The sequence below is a fragment of the Carassius carassius genome, chromosome 31 (assembly GCF_963082965.1).
Source record: "Carassius carassius chromosome 31, fCarCar2.1, whole genome shotgun sequence".
Classification (NCBI taxonomy): Eukaryota; Metazoa; Chordata; class Actinopteri; order Cypriniformes; family Cyprinidae; genus Carassius; species Carassius carassius.
This window is the reverse complement of record NC_081785.1, coordinates 354,365-371,406: the sequence shown is the minus strand read 5'-3', so window position 1 is coordinate 371,406 and position 17,042 is coordinate 354,365. Positions and strand designations below refer to the sequence as shown.

Below are 17,042 nucleotides of genomic sequence, written 5' to 3'. Positions count from 1 at the left end.
ACGTCCACGTCTTAAACTTTCCACGATGCAACGAGATAGATTTGCGGGTGGACTTGCACTTCTGAATTTTAAGCTATATCACTGGGCTTTTACACTACGTCCCCTGCTTAGCTGGTATAATGACAAAATGAATGTTTCGTGGCGTTCCTTGGAGGGAAATCTAGTTCTTCCTCTGAAGTTAGATGAAGTTTTATTTGCCAATATTCCTCTAAAAAAGTGTACGCTCCGTTTCGGTCCTATAGTGTCACACGCTCTGTCCGTCTGGAGGGCAGCAGAAAAAGCTTGTAATATCCGTTCTAATTGGAATCCCTACTCTCCTATCTTTAATAATGATGGTTTACTAATTGGTAAGCGCCCAATAAAGATTGGCTAGTGTCGACAGTGGATTGACAAAGGAATTCACTCCTTGGGTGATGTAATGGGTGATAAAGGCATTTACTCCTCTGAAGAACTTTTCATTCAATTTAACCTTCAGAGCTCTACCTTTTTTTATTTACAGTTGAGGGCAGCCATGAAGGCTTATGGGGTTCCTTGGTTGGCTCCTCTTAAAGATCACCCTTTACTTAAAGTTTTACGTGAGACTCAGGGAACAAGAGGTTTGGTTTCTAAATATATAATTTTTTACTGGAAAAAATGCATCCTCCTCTGACAATAGACTACTCATGGCAGGCAGATATTCCTAGCTTTCCCCCAGTTTTAATTGGGACAGTGTTTGGATGATGATAATGCATGCCTCAAGGAATCCGGATCACCAACAAATCCATCTTAATTTTATTCATAGGACTTATATGACTCCACGTAAACTCTATAGTATGAAGCTTAAACCTGATCCTAATTGCATGCTGTGCCATACAGGGGAAATTGGTAATTTTTTTTACATGATTTGGGAATGCCCTGGGGTTGCTCACTTTTGGAATATGGTTAAAGAAAGTTTGTCCACTTTATTGAATGTTTCGGCCTCTTTGTCTCCATCTGTTTTTATTTTAGATGATCTTTCTGATATACAACTTAGCAAAACTCAGAAACGAGTGTTTTTAGCTGGTTTGACAGCTGCTAAGAAAATAGTATCAACGAGATGGAAACCTCCACATTCTCTTAATAAGCAGTATTGGGTTCTTACATTTATAGATGTGGTGTATCTCGAATTGTCCACTGCACGCATTCATGGCGCAAGAGAGGACACCATTAGACTCTGGGCCCAAACACTGGAAAAACTCAAGGGTTTACGGAGTTGAATTAATACCCCCCCTCTCCCCCCTCTCCCCCATCCTCTATTCTCTGGTTCTATGGTCATTTTATTTTATTTTTATTGTTCATCTGGTTAATAGATTTTTTCGTAGATCTCTTTCATCTCTATTCTGTTTTTTTTTTGTGATAATTTCTAACAATCTGTAGTATTTATATATATTTGTGTATATTTTGAAGTACATTCTGTTTGTTTGTTTACTATTTGTTCATTATATATAGACATTTTATTTCTCTTTCTTTGTTATCCCACTGATATAGTGCCCTATATATATATATATATATATAATTTTATTTTTACTTAATTATTGATTTTCTTTTTTCATTTTTATTTCTTATTGTATTAAAAAAAAAAATATATATATATATATTTTTTTTTTTTTTTCACACTAGGGTAATTGCTGATTGTTTGTCTTCGATATGTCATGTTTAAACGATGTTACAACAATAAAAATTTGATAACAAAAAAAAGACTTGAGCTTGTATAAAGTATACAATTTTTATTTACCTTTTTGTATATGTATTTTTAAATCATTTTTGTGTAAATGATTTGTAGAAAATAAATGAATCGGAATAACAGCTTCATGTTATGGAACACTTGAGTTAAACTTAGACTCAATTAGTGGTCGACCGATATGTGTTTTTTGACAGCCGATGCCGATATCTTGGAAAGCAGGGGGGGCCGATATAATTGTTTTAATTATTATTATTATTATTTAAGAAATTTGAAATAATTTGACAATGGCTTAAAAAATAAATGTGTAACATAAACATACTTTATATGACAGTATTTTTCACAAATAAATATTTAATAAAATGTAATTTAAAAAAGCAAATACTGTCATCAACAGGGCACTCAGTATTCTGGGAAGTCTGTGTGCATTGGGAATCATATTTTTCAAATAAAGGTAACACTCACGAGAAAGTATTATAATGTTTGCCTCTATTACTAATAGGCTTAATATAATACTTTATGTATACATTAATTGTTCAACCGTTGTATTTGATTATTAGATAGACTTCTGTCTGTACTAGACAGAACTATTAACGACAATGAACAAGGAGAGATTGTAAGCACTGTGTGCACTCAGACATTGCCGCTCTCAGTGCTGCCAAAATAAAAGTCCCGCCTCAAACACATCTGCCAAATAAAAATACTTATCTGCCAATGCCGATATTTGAAAAAAAGCTTACAATCTCTCCTTGGCTATATATCGGTCGACCACTAGACTCAATTATTTAGTTATATTCTAATAGCCATTTACAATTTTGTAAAACTTTATCTCAAGCTCTTTGCATTATCGCTGTATGTGAAATCTGCTTCATAAATAAACATGGCGTACTTTGCTTATAAAATATTTCATAAATCAGAATCTTAATTTGGATTGGCCCCGTTTAAAACTGCTGTGAAATAATCCTGTTTTGATACTGACGTGTCGATGTTTCCTGACAGATGCTGGACGTCCCGACTGTTCTGAACTTGCTGCGGCAGCAACGCATGATGATGGTACAGACGCTTTCACAGTACTCCTTCATTTACAAAGTCCTCATTCAGTTCCTGAGAAACTCCAGACTGATCTGAGACCAGCACTGGCACAGAGGAGCCTCTCACAACCCCTCGGTCCCCGTCGGAGCTTCCTCACAGTGTTAGTGACGGGGCGGTAATGAAGGACGCTGCGGTGCGCTCTGCTTTACCAGTATTATTCACAGATTTCACTGTGGACTTGTACACGGATGTCAGTCCCAGCACTTTTATTTTGCTGTACATAGACGCAGGTCTGTTTTTTAATAGGATACACTGAACTGCATTGGTTCTTTTATACCGGGTTCCTCGTGGATTTTATTAGTTTACGCATGAAGTTTTAGCAAGCAAAAATTAAAATAGCGGACACAGTGTTTACTGAGATGTGAACTTCAGTCAATGGATGAATCTCATGAAATTTTTTCTCAATATTTTGCTGAAATGCAAAAAAGGTTTGCTTTTCTGTATGCAACATGTTTGAATGCTCATGAGATTCACTCATTTGCATCATGGGATGGATATAACAGGACTCTGGGAGTTTGAAGTATCATATCCAGTGTTACGCGGCATGTTCAAGCAATATTTTACAGTTTAACCCTACGAACGGGGTTTCAACCGGCTAACGCATCTCAAGTTTGAATGCTGCCAAAGACGGGAGGGTTTCTTTTCTGATCGCAGACACAACCTATGTTTAATTTACAATATGTATTAAAATTGTATGTGAAAACTGTATTCTAAATATAATAATCAGAAAGGCTTTCTCATTGCATTAGGGATAATTTTGTATTTTTGCAGCTCTTGTCACATTTCCACCTGCATTCGACAACCAGACACACCAAAGAGCATCACAGACTCGACTTTTGCATTGGAGTGAACAATAGTGTGGGTTTATTGTGAATGGTTAGTGACCTCATTATCTTAGACACACCAGCTATGATGGTTTACCAAAGATATTTCAGCATATCGAGTTCTTTAAGTCTTAAAACACTGTGAAACTGCATAACCCATTCTGTTTGCAGAGAAACAGAAGGAGCAGAATGTGTCGAAGCAAATCATTAGGCCCTTTGTGTTTTAATTTGAATTGCATGCTGGTTATTCACGATAAAGCAGTACAGACAGATGCTACATTCCACCATAATGGTGCTGTTGCATGTTCTGAAAGAAAGAGTTTGGCCAAAAATTTACATTCACTGAAAATGTACCGAATTTGGAGAAAACCATCACTTGCTCAGCAGTGGAACCAAAAGCTGTTTAGACTCTCATTCTGACGGCACCCATTCACTGGGTGTGCAAGTGATGCAATGCTACATTTCTCTAAATCTGATGAAGAAACAAACTCCTCAATATCTTGGATGACCTGAGGGTGAACACATTCTGGCTTATTTTCATTTTTAGTAAACTATTGCTTTAAACCCAAACATATATGCAGCGACCTGCCAAAATTTTCCATGGGCAAGTCAAAAATCAAAAGAAAAAAGCAGTGCAATTTAAGTAAAAAAAAAAAAAAATACATTAGTAAAGTGGAACTGAAAGTATTTGTTGTACTGAATTTTATTTATTGTGTGCAGAAAGGACGATGTATTACTGAATGTTAGTAATGAGGATGAGATTTCTTTCACCTGACCATTGTGAGAATTTGAGGCAAAATGCTTAATTGTTCTGAAAAAAGGCAGAAAGGTTTAATTGTCCCAGAATCGGCTAAAATATAAAACTATATTATTATTATTACTTTTTCTTTTTTTTTCTGTTGATTTGGGGCTGAAATATGATAAAAAATGTTCTTGTTAAGAGTCACTCCCTCTACTCAGTTCTGACTTGTGCCTAAAACAATAGCAGTGTGTTCTTGTTGGGTTTTGGCTAAACTGTAAATTAAAAAAAATTTTGTTGCGAAGGGCAATCACTTTTTCACATGATACTGTGCATCTGAATATCATGAAACATTCATTTAAAAAACTGAACATATCCACAGGTTGAGCTCCTTCAACACAATGGTTTAATCAGCATTTATCCGTCATTACTATGAGGTAAAAGTCATTTAAGTGTTTTGGAGTAAACGGTTGTAAAAGCACAATGTCGGTCTTAAACCTTTTCATAATTCATGTTGAGTTTTGTTGGGTTAGCTTTAGACGAACTGCTGCGGTGTTTGAGGTTTGCTGATGTGAGTGGACAATGATCAGTGTTCATCTGAACTGGAAAAACAAACTTAAAGACAATTAATGAACAAAGCTGAAAACTGGACTGTAAAAGCCCTTCTCAGAGCTGCTTTTTGGAAAACATGTATATTAATTAGCAGATACTATTTATATTGGTGATTTTAAATGTTAGTAACTTTTTTAACCAGATTACATTTGAAGCTAATAAAACTTCTGTTCACCCCGGATTCTCATCTGTTTTGGTTGTGTAGAGTGAGATCTCAGCCTCCGCCGTTGCCATCATCATCATGAGTGATTTACAGCTGGCAGAAGAGCCAAATTATATCCCATTGTAAACAACTATATTTTTCATTCAGAAAATAAATGTTCTAAATTGTTAAAGTAATGATTTGTGACTATCCTTTTGCAAGATTTGAAGTTTTTACACAGTACAGATATGCATTGACAAACTTACAGTAAAAATGTTTTTGTAGTATTATGCCATTATATTTACATTTAATCATTTAGCAGACGCTTTTATCCAAAGCGACTTACAAATGAGAACAATAGAAGCAGTCAGGTCAACAAGAGAACAACTACAGTATACAAGTGCCATGACAAGTCTCAATTAGTCTAGTATAGAGCACATAGTCAGGTTTTTTTATAAATGAAAAGTGCTAGTGTTAGTTGGTTAAGTGCAGGCAAAAAAGATGAGTCTTTAGAGGTTTCTTGAAAATGAGTAAAGACTCAGCTGTTCGATTTGAGATTGGGAGGTCATTCCACCAGCTGGGCACAGTCCAGGAAAAGGTCCGTGAGAGTGATTTTGAACTTCTTTGGGATGGCACCACAAGGCGTCGTTCACTTGCAGAACGCAAACTTCTGGAGGGCACATAAGATTTAACCAGTGAGTTTAGGTAAGTTGGTGCCGTGCCAGTGGTTGTCTTGTAGGCAAGCATCAGTACCTTGAATTTGATGCGAGCGGCTACTGGTAGCCAGTGTAACCTGATGAGGAGAGGAGTAACGTGAGCTTTTTTCGGCTCATTGAAGACAACCCTCACTGCTGCATTCTGGATCAACTGCAGAGGCTTGACAGTACATGCAGGAAGGCCCGCCAGGAGAGCATTACAAAAGTCCAGTCTGGAGAGAACAAGAGCTTGAACAAGAAGTTGGATGGCTTGCTCTGACAGGAAGGGTCTAATCTTCCTAATGTTGTATAAGGCAAACCTGCAGGACTGGGTCTTTGTAGCAATGTGGTCAATGTGGTCTGTGAAGCTTAACTGATAATGAAGTCTGCTTTGTTAACTGCAGACTGGCAGTTCCAGAGACCAACTGGAATAGAGAGCGTAGTAGTAGAGGTCAGAGGGACAGGCCGTAGGTTTGTCAGACAGGCCTTCCTGCGATGTACATAGCGTGCTCTCCGAGTGTTAGTAGTGATAGTAGAGATCTGAAAGCACGTAGTGACTACAAGTGTAAGAGATATTTGACAACAAGGTATACAAAAAGTAAAGAAAGAGGAGAAAAGCAATACTCAAGTGCCCTGTCGGTGTCCTTGCTCGGTAGAGTCGCGCAGGTAGAGTCGATTGTCTTTACACTCGTCGGTCTTCACACGAGGAGGGCTCACACGAGGGCTGCCGCGGTGAAACCTAACGCTTTTGTATTTGCCTTATTACCTGTGATTGAAGTCAGCTGGCCATGCCTCACTATTTAGCAGATGGAAACAGGCAAACGCAAAACCAAGTGCCACTTTCAGCACATATATGTAATACTATTATAGTATTAATTTAAAATATATTTTTATAAATATTTAAATTTATAATACTGATTTTTAATTAGCTTTCAAAATTTATATTTTCAGTTTGTTTTCTTTTCAATTTTAGTATTTTCTATTGCTTTAATTTATTTTCAAGCATTTATTTTTAGTTTAGTTTTAGTTGTTTTAGTATTAAATAAGTTTTGACAATTGTTTTTTAAAAAAAAGTGACTACATGTATCTGTTTATGTTTCTTTAAAGTGTTAACAATTCAACTAATTCTGCAAATCAACCCATTTTATTGTTCTAAATGTATAATTTGTTAGGTAAATAATTCATTTATTTCACTTACATCTCCAATGTATCCCAGCAGCCACAAGAGAGCGACATGTTTCATGTGATTGTTTTGTGGATGCATCAAAATGTATTTCTGGAATAATCTTAAAGATGGATGGATTTTAAGAGAATCACAGTGTTGTCTCAGAACATCTAAAAAGTTTCAGTCACTGTTAGATGTGGAGACTTAATACATCTAAAATATGCATAGTTCCATAATCTTTCTAAAAAAAAAAATGAATAAATGTTGGCAATATACTGATGAATATCTTTCACTATGAAATCTCCAAACATTACAAGGATTGACATGCACTGAAGTAAAAATAGAAAAAAAAAAAAGAATAATTATGTTCCGGGCTGCTCGGTAGCTGCTTAGTCCCTCCCATTTTGCCAATTTACTAATATTTTCCTTTCTACTCATTTATATGAGTATTTAGGTATACATGATGTTACCATTATACATAGTGACTACTCTAAAAACTAAACCAAAGATTATTAATTAATATTTATGATTATTAATCAATAATTTATGAATTCTTTAGATGCCATTAACTACCTATAATGGACAAAATGTTGTGTCTCTTATAAAATAGTGAGCAAATGAAGATTAAAATCTCAGATTCACATGTAGCTTTCTAATGGTTAGTGATGTTCTTGACTTTTCTCATTTGGGGATGAATAAACTCTACAAGCCCAGAGGAGAATCAAAGTTAATCAATTAAGCTGAAAGGGGAGGAGCTTAATTCAAAGCTCTACTAAATAGCAAAGCCAATAGTGATGTGCATTGGAGCATTGTGCCAAGGTTTGTTAGAATGGGCTTCTTGCAAGGTGTGTTAGTGTTGGTTGTGATTGTGGCTTTTGATCTGAAGAGTGCATTGGGAAGTTTGAAACACCGCCAAAGTCCAAGCAGCACAAAGCCGCAATCAGCTCCAGCTTCCAGAGGTCCTGCTCTTTCTTCTCAAGGGTTCTTGAATCCTTTCCAAAAGGCTTCTCAGTTTCCGAGTCTTGACTCCAGAAAATTTGCGCAGGACCCTCTTGGTCTTCAGGAGAAGCAGCTGTTGCAGGGTCCAGTAAAGCCTTTGGACTGGAAGTTTCCCATCGTTCCAGAGGTGCAACGTGAGTTGACGGCAAACTTTCAGTTGAGGCAACCTGTGACTCCCAGTAGTGTGGCTGTGCAATGCAGTGAGAGCCGGGTTCATGTGGAGGTGAAGAAGGATATGTTCAGTAATGGTCAACTGATCCAGCCATCTGGTTTGTCTATGGGAGGCTGTCCTGTTGTTGGTGAGGACTCTGCCTCTGGGGTGCTCATCTTTGAATATGAACTACAGGACTGCAATAGTGTGCTGATGGTAAGAACCGTTATGTCTTACTGGATTAACCAATAAAAACAATGGCTCTTCATGAGTGTTAGTTGAATGTTAAACATCCACAGAACCTTTCAGTTTCTGAAAGCTGCTTTGGGGAACTGATGTTCTATGGCTGCTAGAAACACCCTTGAATCTTATTTTTAAGTGTAGTTGAACAGAACCCACTTGGTAAATCCCGTCTCTTGCAGATGACTGGGGATGAGCTCGTCTACACCTTTGCTCTTACCTACACCCCTGTGGCATTTGCTGGCACGCCAATTACCCGTACTGAGGGTGCAGTTGTTGGCATTCAATGCCACTATCAAAGGTAAGCGACTGACTGGATGTGTTAAGCAGGGTTCCTTGTGGTGTTGTAACTGGAAGACTGTTTATTTGGTATCTCCTTGAACTACAGGCTCCATAATGTGAGCAGTAATGCTTTGAGGCCAACTTGGGTTCCTTATGCTTCAATGGAGGTTGCCGAGGACGTCTTTGTGTTCTCCATGAACCTCATGATGGGTTTGTGTAGTTTCTTTAGATCTTAAGCCTTGTGAAATGAGGCTGTGCCTAAACCGTTCTTTCCTTTTGCAGATGACTGGGTCAATCAGAGGCCTTCAAATGTGTACTACTTGGGTGACATTATTAATATTGAGGCATCTGTGAAGGTGTACAACCACGTCCCCCTGCGTGTGTTTGTGGACCGCTGTGTGGCCACCCAAGTTCCTGATGTGACTTCTGTTCCAAGATATTCCTTCATTGAGAATCATGGGTAAAATCCTGTCACTTGATTCTCTAGAACGGTTTAAGTTCGTTCAGTGAGCACTCGATCCCTGAGAATTGGGTTGAGTCAAGTGACCCTAGGTTCAGCTCTTCTTGGTAAGAGCTTTTGGCTTCGCTGAGAATGACTGACTGTCCCAATGTTCATCCTAAATGGTATGTGAGATTAAAATTTGTCTGATGCGTAGCTTGTTGAAAAGCGTCGGCCAGGGACTCCTGGTATTTCCATTTTAGGTTGCTTGGACCTGTGCGCACTCTAATGGCGTATGTTGCCCACAATCTTTTGTGCTCTGGCTAGAAATTGGTTCGCTCCAGGAACCCCTACTACAGCTTAAACCACAAACATTGACGCGGGCAACTGGCTGTAAACCCATTTTCACCCACTCTTTATCAGGTGCCTTGTGGATGCCAAGGCTACGGCTTCCAGCTCCCACTTCTTGCCTCGAACCCAGGAAGACAAAATCCGGTTCCAGCTGGAGGCTTTCATGTTCCAGGGAGGATCCAGTCCTTCTGTACGTACTATATTGACTGAATCTGAGTCCTCTTCCCATCTGCTCTGGTTTTGTGAACCCTTACCAGTATCTCTTGCAGATCTACATAACGTGTACTGTGAAGGCCACTCTTGCTTCTGCACCCAGTGACGCTCTCCACAAATCCTGTTCCTTTTCCAATGGGTATGTTCATGCTGCTTAAGAACACTATGAAGCTGCCGTGTCTGATTTTCCTTTCTTGTTGCAGGTGGCTTGCTGCTGATGGGAACCACCAGGTTTGTGCTTGCTGTGACTCCACATGTGGTCCTGATGGGGGAAGTGATGCTCCTATTGGGGGTAGGTAGCTGCTTCAAGATTGCTACTGACACTTCACGTGCTCTACTTGACTTGGGTATTTGCCTCTTAAATAGGTGTTCAGTGGGAAGGCAAGGCCTCACTCGGTCCTGTGATGGTTCAAGGGCGACAGAAGACTCTAGCTGGACTTCAATAAATGGGGGGTGGAAACCCTATTGCTGACTTTCAATAAATGCACAACCTTGTTCTTGCTTCTGCTCTTCTTGTCTAGTTTAAACACTCTGGGTTTGTGCTCTAAAGATGAGATTAATCTCATTGCTAGTTTTACTAGTTTCATCCTGTCTGAGATCATGATAGCTTGTGTGGAACATAACAAGGTACATGTGTCCTGTGCTTAGTGGCATGAGAGATTTAGTGCATTTAACCAGCTTTTCAGGGCAGAATGGTGACGGTTACCAGGGTAAAGGACATACACTGCTTACCACTGGCAGAAGTTTAATTGCTACACTTCTGCTTAAGCTTACAACCACACAGGTGTTAGTCTCTGCAGATGTCAGGATGTGACTGACTGGAATGGTTTATACTGCTTTTAGACCTAGTTTACACATTTAATATGGCGACATCACAGCCGAGACAGAAATTGGTGCCGTTATGCAACTCTGGCACAACCATTTGTCTTAAAATTGTGAAATGGCATTTTCAGTGTTTCTTAATGTCTAGAGACATTAAACCCGACTGTACCTGAATGCCTCATTTACATCAAAATTAAATCTGGTGTATGGGGTTGCTTAATTCGTTTCACTGGAAGTACAATAGAAAAATGTTATAAAAAGAACGGTTTTAATGTTTGTTTATTAATCTACTGAAAGAAATTAAACTTACAAATGCAATAAAACTTATTACATTTAATAATTGATTAAAACGATTTAATTAAATCTTAATTTGAAACGTGATTAACAGGAAGAAAAAAATTTGTAATTTGTATGAATTACTAAAAGATTTGTTATGAAACGCTTCAAACCTAACTTCAAACACCTCTTTTTCCATTATTTTAATTTATTAATACATATTTATTTTTTTACATCCGTTTCTATTTTATGTACCTTAATACAACTTTTAAATTGTGAATGAATCAGTGTGAAAACAGCTTTATTACTAAAGACTTGAGCTCAAACTTAAAGATTAAAAATTATTGCATTTTAATTAACTATTATATTAAATGCTGTGTATTAAGTAAAATGTAATCTAATATAAAGTATACAATATATATTTTACCGTTTTGTATACAGATTTTCAAATCATTTTTGTGTAAATGATTTGTAGCAAATAAATCAATCTGATATCAGTGCAATAATATCTTCATGTTATGGAACACTTGAGTTAAACTTAGACTCAATTAGTGGTCAACCGATGTGTTTTTTGACAGCCGATGCCAATATCTTGGAAAGCAGGAGAGCCGATATAATTTTTAATTAAGTAATTTGAAATTTGACAATGCCTTAAAAAAAAATGTGTAACATAAACTTACTTTATATGACAGTATTTTTCACAAATATTTAATAAAAAATGTAATTTAAAAAAAGCAAATACTGTCATCAACAGGGCACTCAGTATTCTGGGAAGTATGTGTGCATTGGGAATCATATTTTTCAAATACAGCCAGGGTAACACGAGAAAGTATTATAATGTTTGCCTCTCTATTACTAATAGGCTTAATATAATACTTTATGTATACATTAATTGTTCAACCGTTCTATTTGATTATTAGACCGACTTCTGTCTGTATTAGACAGAACTATTAGAGACGACAAACAAGAGTAAGATTTTTAAGCACTGTGTGCACTCAGACATTGCCGCTCTCAGCGCTGCCAAAATAAATTCCCGCCTCAAACACACCTGCCAAATAAAAAAACTTATCTGCCAATGCCGATATTTGAAAAATGCTAAATATCGGCCGATATATCGGCCTTGGCTATATATCGGTCGACCACTAGACTCAATTATTTAGTTATATTCTAATAGCCATTTACAATTTTGTAAAACTTTATCTCAAGCTCTTTGCATTATCGCTGTATGTGAAATCTGCTTTACAAATAAACATGGCGTACTTTGCTTATTAAATATTTCATAATTCAGAATCTAAATTTGGATTGGCCCCGTTCAAAACTGCTGTGAAATACTCCTGTTTTAATACTGACGTGTCGATGTTTCCTGACAGATGCTGGACGTCCCGACTGTTCTGAACTTGCTGCGGCAGCAACGCATGATGATGGTACAGACACTTTCACAGTACTCCTTCATTTACAAAGTCCTCATTCAGTTCCTGAGAAACTCCAGACTGATCTTTATACCGGGTTCCTCGTGGATTTTATTAGTTTACGCATGAAGTTTTAGCAAGCAAAAATTAAAATAGCGGACACAGTGTTTACTGAGATGTGAACTTCAGTCGATGGATGAATCTCATGAAAATCCCAGATTTTGTGTCAAAATTTGCTTAATATTTTGCTGAAATGCAAAAAAGGTTTGCTTTTCTGTATGCAACATGTTTGAATGCTCATGAGATTCACTCATTTGCATCATGGGATGGATATAACAGGGAGTTTGAAGTATCATGTCCAGTGTTACGCGGCATGTTCAAGCAATATTTTACAGTTTAACCCTACGAACGGGGTTTCAACCGGCTAACGCATCTCAAGTTTGAATGCTGCCAAAGACGGGAGGGTTTCTTTTCTGATCGCAGACACAACCTATGGTTAATTTACAATATGTATTAAAATTGTATATGAAAACTGTATTCTATATATAATAATCAGAAAGGCTTTCTCATTGCATTAGGGATGATTTTGTATTTTTGCAGCTCTTGTCACATTTCCACCTGCATTCGACAACCAGACACACCAAAGAGCATCACAGACTCGACTTTTGCATTGGAGTGAACAATAGTGTGGGTTTATTGTGAACGGTTAGTGACCTCATTATCTTAGACACACCAGCTATGATGGTTTACCAAAGAGATTTCAGCATATCGAGTTCTTTAAGTCTTAAAACACTGTGAAACTGCATAACCCATTCTGTTTGCAGAGGAACAGAAGGAGCAGAATGTGTCGAAGCAAATCATTAGGCCCTTTGTGTTTTAATTTGAATTGCATGCTGGTTATTTACAATAAAGCAGTACAGACAGATGCTACATTCCACCATAATGGTGCTGTTGCATGTTCTGAAAGAAAGAGTTTGGCCAAAAATTTACATTCACTGAAAATGTACCGAATTTGGAGAAAACCATCACTTGCTCAGCAGTGGAACCAAAAGCTGTTTAGACTCTCATTCTGACGGCACCCATTCACTGGGTGTGCAAGTGACGCAATGCTACATTGCTCTAAATCTGATGAAGAAACAAACTCCTCAGTATCTTGGATGACCTGAGGGTGAGCTCATTCTGGCTAATTTTTTTTTGCGTAGGTTTTTTTTTTTGCGATTTGCGTAGGACAATCACTTTTTCACATGATACTTGTAAAAGCACAATGTCGGTCTTAAACCTTTTCATAATTCATGTTGAGTTTTGTTGGGTTAGCTTTAGACGAACTGCTGCGGTGTTTGAGGTTTGCTGATGTGAGTGGACAATGATCAGTGTTCATCTGAACTGGAAAAACAAACTTAAAGACAATTAATGAACAAAGCTGAAAACTGGACTGTAAAAGCCCTTCTCAGAGCTGCTTTTTGGAAAACATGTATATTAATTAGCAGATACTGTTAATAATGGTGATTTTAAATGTTAGTAACTTTTTTAACCATATTACATTTGAAGCTAATAAAACTTCTGTTCACCCCGGATTCTCATCTGTTTTGGTTGTGTAGAGTGAGATCTCAGCCTCCGCCGTTGCCACCATCATCATGAGTTATTTACAGCTGGCAGAAGAGCTAAATTATATCCCATTGTAAACAACTATATTTTTCATTCAGAAAATAAATGTTCTAAATTGTTAAAGTAATGATTTGCGACTATCCTTTTGCAAGTTTTAAAGTTTTTACACAGTACAGATATGCACTGACAAACTTACAGTAAAAATGTTTTTGTAGTATTATGCGATTATATTTACATTTACATTTAATCATTTAGCAGACGCTTTTATCCAAAGCGACTTACAAATGAGAACAATAGCAGCAGTCAGGTCAACAAGAGAACAACTACAGTATACAAGTGCCATGACAAGTCTCACTTAGTCTAGTATAGAACACATAGCCCGTTTTTATTTTTTTATTTTTTTAAATGAAAAGACAGGAAAAGGAAAAGTGCTAGTGTTAGTTGGTGCTGGCAAAAAAGATGAGTCTTTAGATGTTTCTTGAAAATGAGTAAAGACTCAGCTGTACGAATTGAGATTGGGAGGTCATTCCACCAGCTGGGCACAGTCCAGGAAAAGGTCCGTGAGAGTGATTTTGAACTTCTTTGGGATGGCACCACAAGGCGTCGTTCACTTGCAGAACGCAAACTTCTGGAGGGCACATAAGATTTAACCAGTGAGTTTAGGTAAGTTGGTGCCGTGCCAGTGGTCGTCTTGTAGGCAAGCACCAGTACCTTGAATTTGATGCGAGCGGCTACTGGTAGCCAGTGTAACCTGATGAGGAGAGGAGTAACGTGAGCTTTTTTCTGCTCATTGAAGACAACCCTCGCTGCTGCATTCTGGATCTACTGCAGAGGCTTGACAGTACATGCAGGAAGGCCCGCCAGGAGAGCATTACAATAGTCCAGTCTGCAGAGAACAAGAGCTTGGGCAAGAAGTTGGGTTGCTTGCTCTGACAGGAAGGGTCTAATCTTCCTAATGTTGTATAAGGCAAACCTGCAGGACCGAGTCGTTGTAGCAATGTGGTCTGTGAAGCTTAACTGATGATCCATCACAACTCCTAGGTTTCTGGCTGTCCTAGAAGGAGTAATGGTTGATGAGCCCAGCTGTATAGAGAAGTTGTGATGAAGCAATGGGTTAGCTGGAATCACCAGGAGTTCTGTCTTCGTAAAGTTAAGCTTAAGGTAATGGTCACTCATCCAGCTAGAAATTTCACTCAGACAGCCTGAAATGCGAGCAGCTACCATCAGGTCATCTGGCTGGAATGAGAAGTAGAGTTGGGTGTCATCAGCGTAGCAGTGATAAGAAAAGCCATGATTCTGAATGACAGATCCTAATGATGTCATGTAGATGGAGAAGAGAAGTGGTCCAAGTACTGAGCCTTGAGGAACCCCAGTAGCAAGGTGGTGTGACTTTGAAACATCACCCCTCCAAGACACACTGAAGGATCTGTCAGAGAGGTAGGACATAACCCACAGGAGTGCAGTTCCAGAGATGCCCATCTTTCTGAGGGTGGACAGGAGTATCTGGTGATTAACAGTGTCAAAAGCAGCAGGCAGGTCCAGTAAGATGAGTACCGAGGATTTTGAAGCTGCTCTTGCTAGTTGCAGGGCTTCAGTAACCGAGAGCAAAGCAGTCTCAGTTGAGTGGCCACTTTTGAAGTCAGATTGGTTGCTGTCCAGGAGGTTGTTCTGTACAAGGAACATAGAAAGCTGGTTGAAAACAGCTCGCTGAAGTGTCTTTGCAATGAATGGAAGAAGGGATACCGGTCTGTAGTTTTCAAGAAGCGCTGGATTTAGAGATGGTTTCTTGAGCAGTGGGCTTACCTGAGCCTTCTTGAATGCTGAGGGAAATGTTCCAGAGTGAGGAGAGGAGTTGATAATGTGAGTAAGCGAAGGTATGACTGAAGAAGAGATCGCTTGAAGGAGGTGAGTGGGGATCGGATCAAGTGGACAAGTAGTAGGATGATTGGACAGGAGAAGTTTGGAGACGTCCATCTCTGAGAGTGGGGAGAAGGAGGAGAAAGAGTGTGCATCGGTCATTGTGAAGTTGTCCTTAGTCTGCGGTGTGGAGAATTGTCGACTGATGGATCTTGTCTTATTTGTGAAGAAAGCTGCAAAGTCGTCCGCTGCAAGAGTCGATGGAGGAGGGGGTGGCGGCGGATTAAGAAGAGAAGAGAAAGTCTTGAAGAGTGTCCGAGCGTCACAACAGTTGTTAATTTTGTTGTGGTAGTAGGATGTTTTAGCCATGAAGACATTTGCAGAGAAGGAAGAGAGGAGAGACTGATACACACTGAGGTCAGTACAGTTTCTTGATTTCTGCCATTTTCTCTCTGCCCTGAGTTTAGAGTGATGTTCACGGAGAACCTCGGACAGCCAGGGGGCAGAGCGTGCTGGTCTAGACAACAGTGGGCAAAAGTTGTCCAAGCAAGATGTTAAAGTGGAGCAAAGAGTGTCCGTAGCGCTGTTCGTGTCCAGAGCAGAAAACTGAGAGAGTGCAGGAAGTGAGGATGAAACCACAGAAGATAGGCGAGATGGAGAGAGTGAGCGTAGGTTCCGTCGAAAGGTGACCTGCGTTGGAGTGTGAGGAACTTCAGGAGTAAGTGCTAGGTTAGCAGTAATGAGGAAGTGGTCTGAGGTGTGCAGTGGAGCAACTGAAATGTTGTCCACAGAGCAACAGTGCGTGTAGATGAGGTCCAGTTGGTTGCCTGATTTGTGAGTCGCTGTAGTAGACACTAGCTTGAGATCAAATGAGGTGAGCAGAGTTTTGAAGAAAGCAGCCTGGGGCTTATCTAGGTGGATGTTGAAGTCACCAAGCAGTACCAGAGGAGTACCATCTTCAGAAAAGTTTGATAGCAGCACATCCAACTCCTCCAAGAAGTTTCCCAATTGACCTGGGGGAAGATAAATGACCACAAAGTGGATTTTAACAGGGTGGGTTACAGTAATGGCATGTGATTCAAATGAACCAGTACCTGTAGGTGATGGCTGAAGATCAAATTTCCATTCTTTTGATATAAGGGTGGTACGAGGAGTGTGGGAACAAGTGAAATTAGTGGAGAGGGCTGCAGGGGTGGCAGTATCTTCAGGTTTGATCCAAGTCTCTGTCAGTGCCATGATGTTGAGACCGGAATGAGTAGCAATAGAAGAAATGAAGTCTGCTTTGTTACAGTTTTTCCCAATTGCTAAAACACTAAACCCTATTGTCTGAACCAAATGCTCAGTTGCCTGAACCCACTGATTGAATCAATCACTCTTTTGGCAAAACCATAAGCACTTTTCACCTGTTTAGACACAACTTGCCAACACAT

The 17,042-nt window shown here is 38.9% G+C and overlaps 1 protein-coding gene across 1 annotated transcript; it reads left to right on the top strand.

Moving 5' to 3' along the window:
- The first annotated feature begins 7,753 nt into the window (after positions 1–7,753).
- Positions 7,754–10,138, top strand: LOC132111971 (zona pellucida sperm-binding protein 3-like). Its single transcript, XM_059519571.1, has 8 exons — positions 7,754–8,334; positions 8,541–8,659; positions 8,747–8,850; positions 8,923–9,100; positions 9,503–9,620; positions 9,700–9,782; positions 9,847–9,935; positions 10,010–10,138. The coding sequence occupies exons 1-8, from the start codon at positions 7,798–7,800 to the stop codon at positions 10,087–10,089; spliced, it is 1,308 nt and encodes a 435-aa protein (XP_059375554.1). The 5' UTR covers positions 7,754–7,797; the 3' UTR covers positions 10,090–10,138.
- Positions 10,139–17,042: the final 6,904 nt, after the last annotated feature.

What these genes read in the sequence shown, in the direction of transcription:
- LOC132111971 (XM_059519571.1), top strand. Translation starts at nt 7,798, where the DNA reads ATGGGCTTCTTGCAAGGTGTGTTAGTGTTGGTTGTGATTGTGGCTTTT. An exon ending in TCCTGTTCCTTTTCCAATGG is followed by an intron (nt 9,783 to 9,846) that starts GTATGTTCATGC and finishes TTCTTGTTGCAG; the next exon opens with GTGGCTTGCTGCTGATGGGA. An exon ending in AAGTGATGCTCCTATTGGGG is followed by an intron (nt 9,936 to 10,009) that starts GTAGGTAGCTGC and finishes CCTCTTAAATAG; the next exon opens with GTGTTCAGTGGGAAGGCAAG.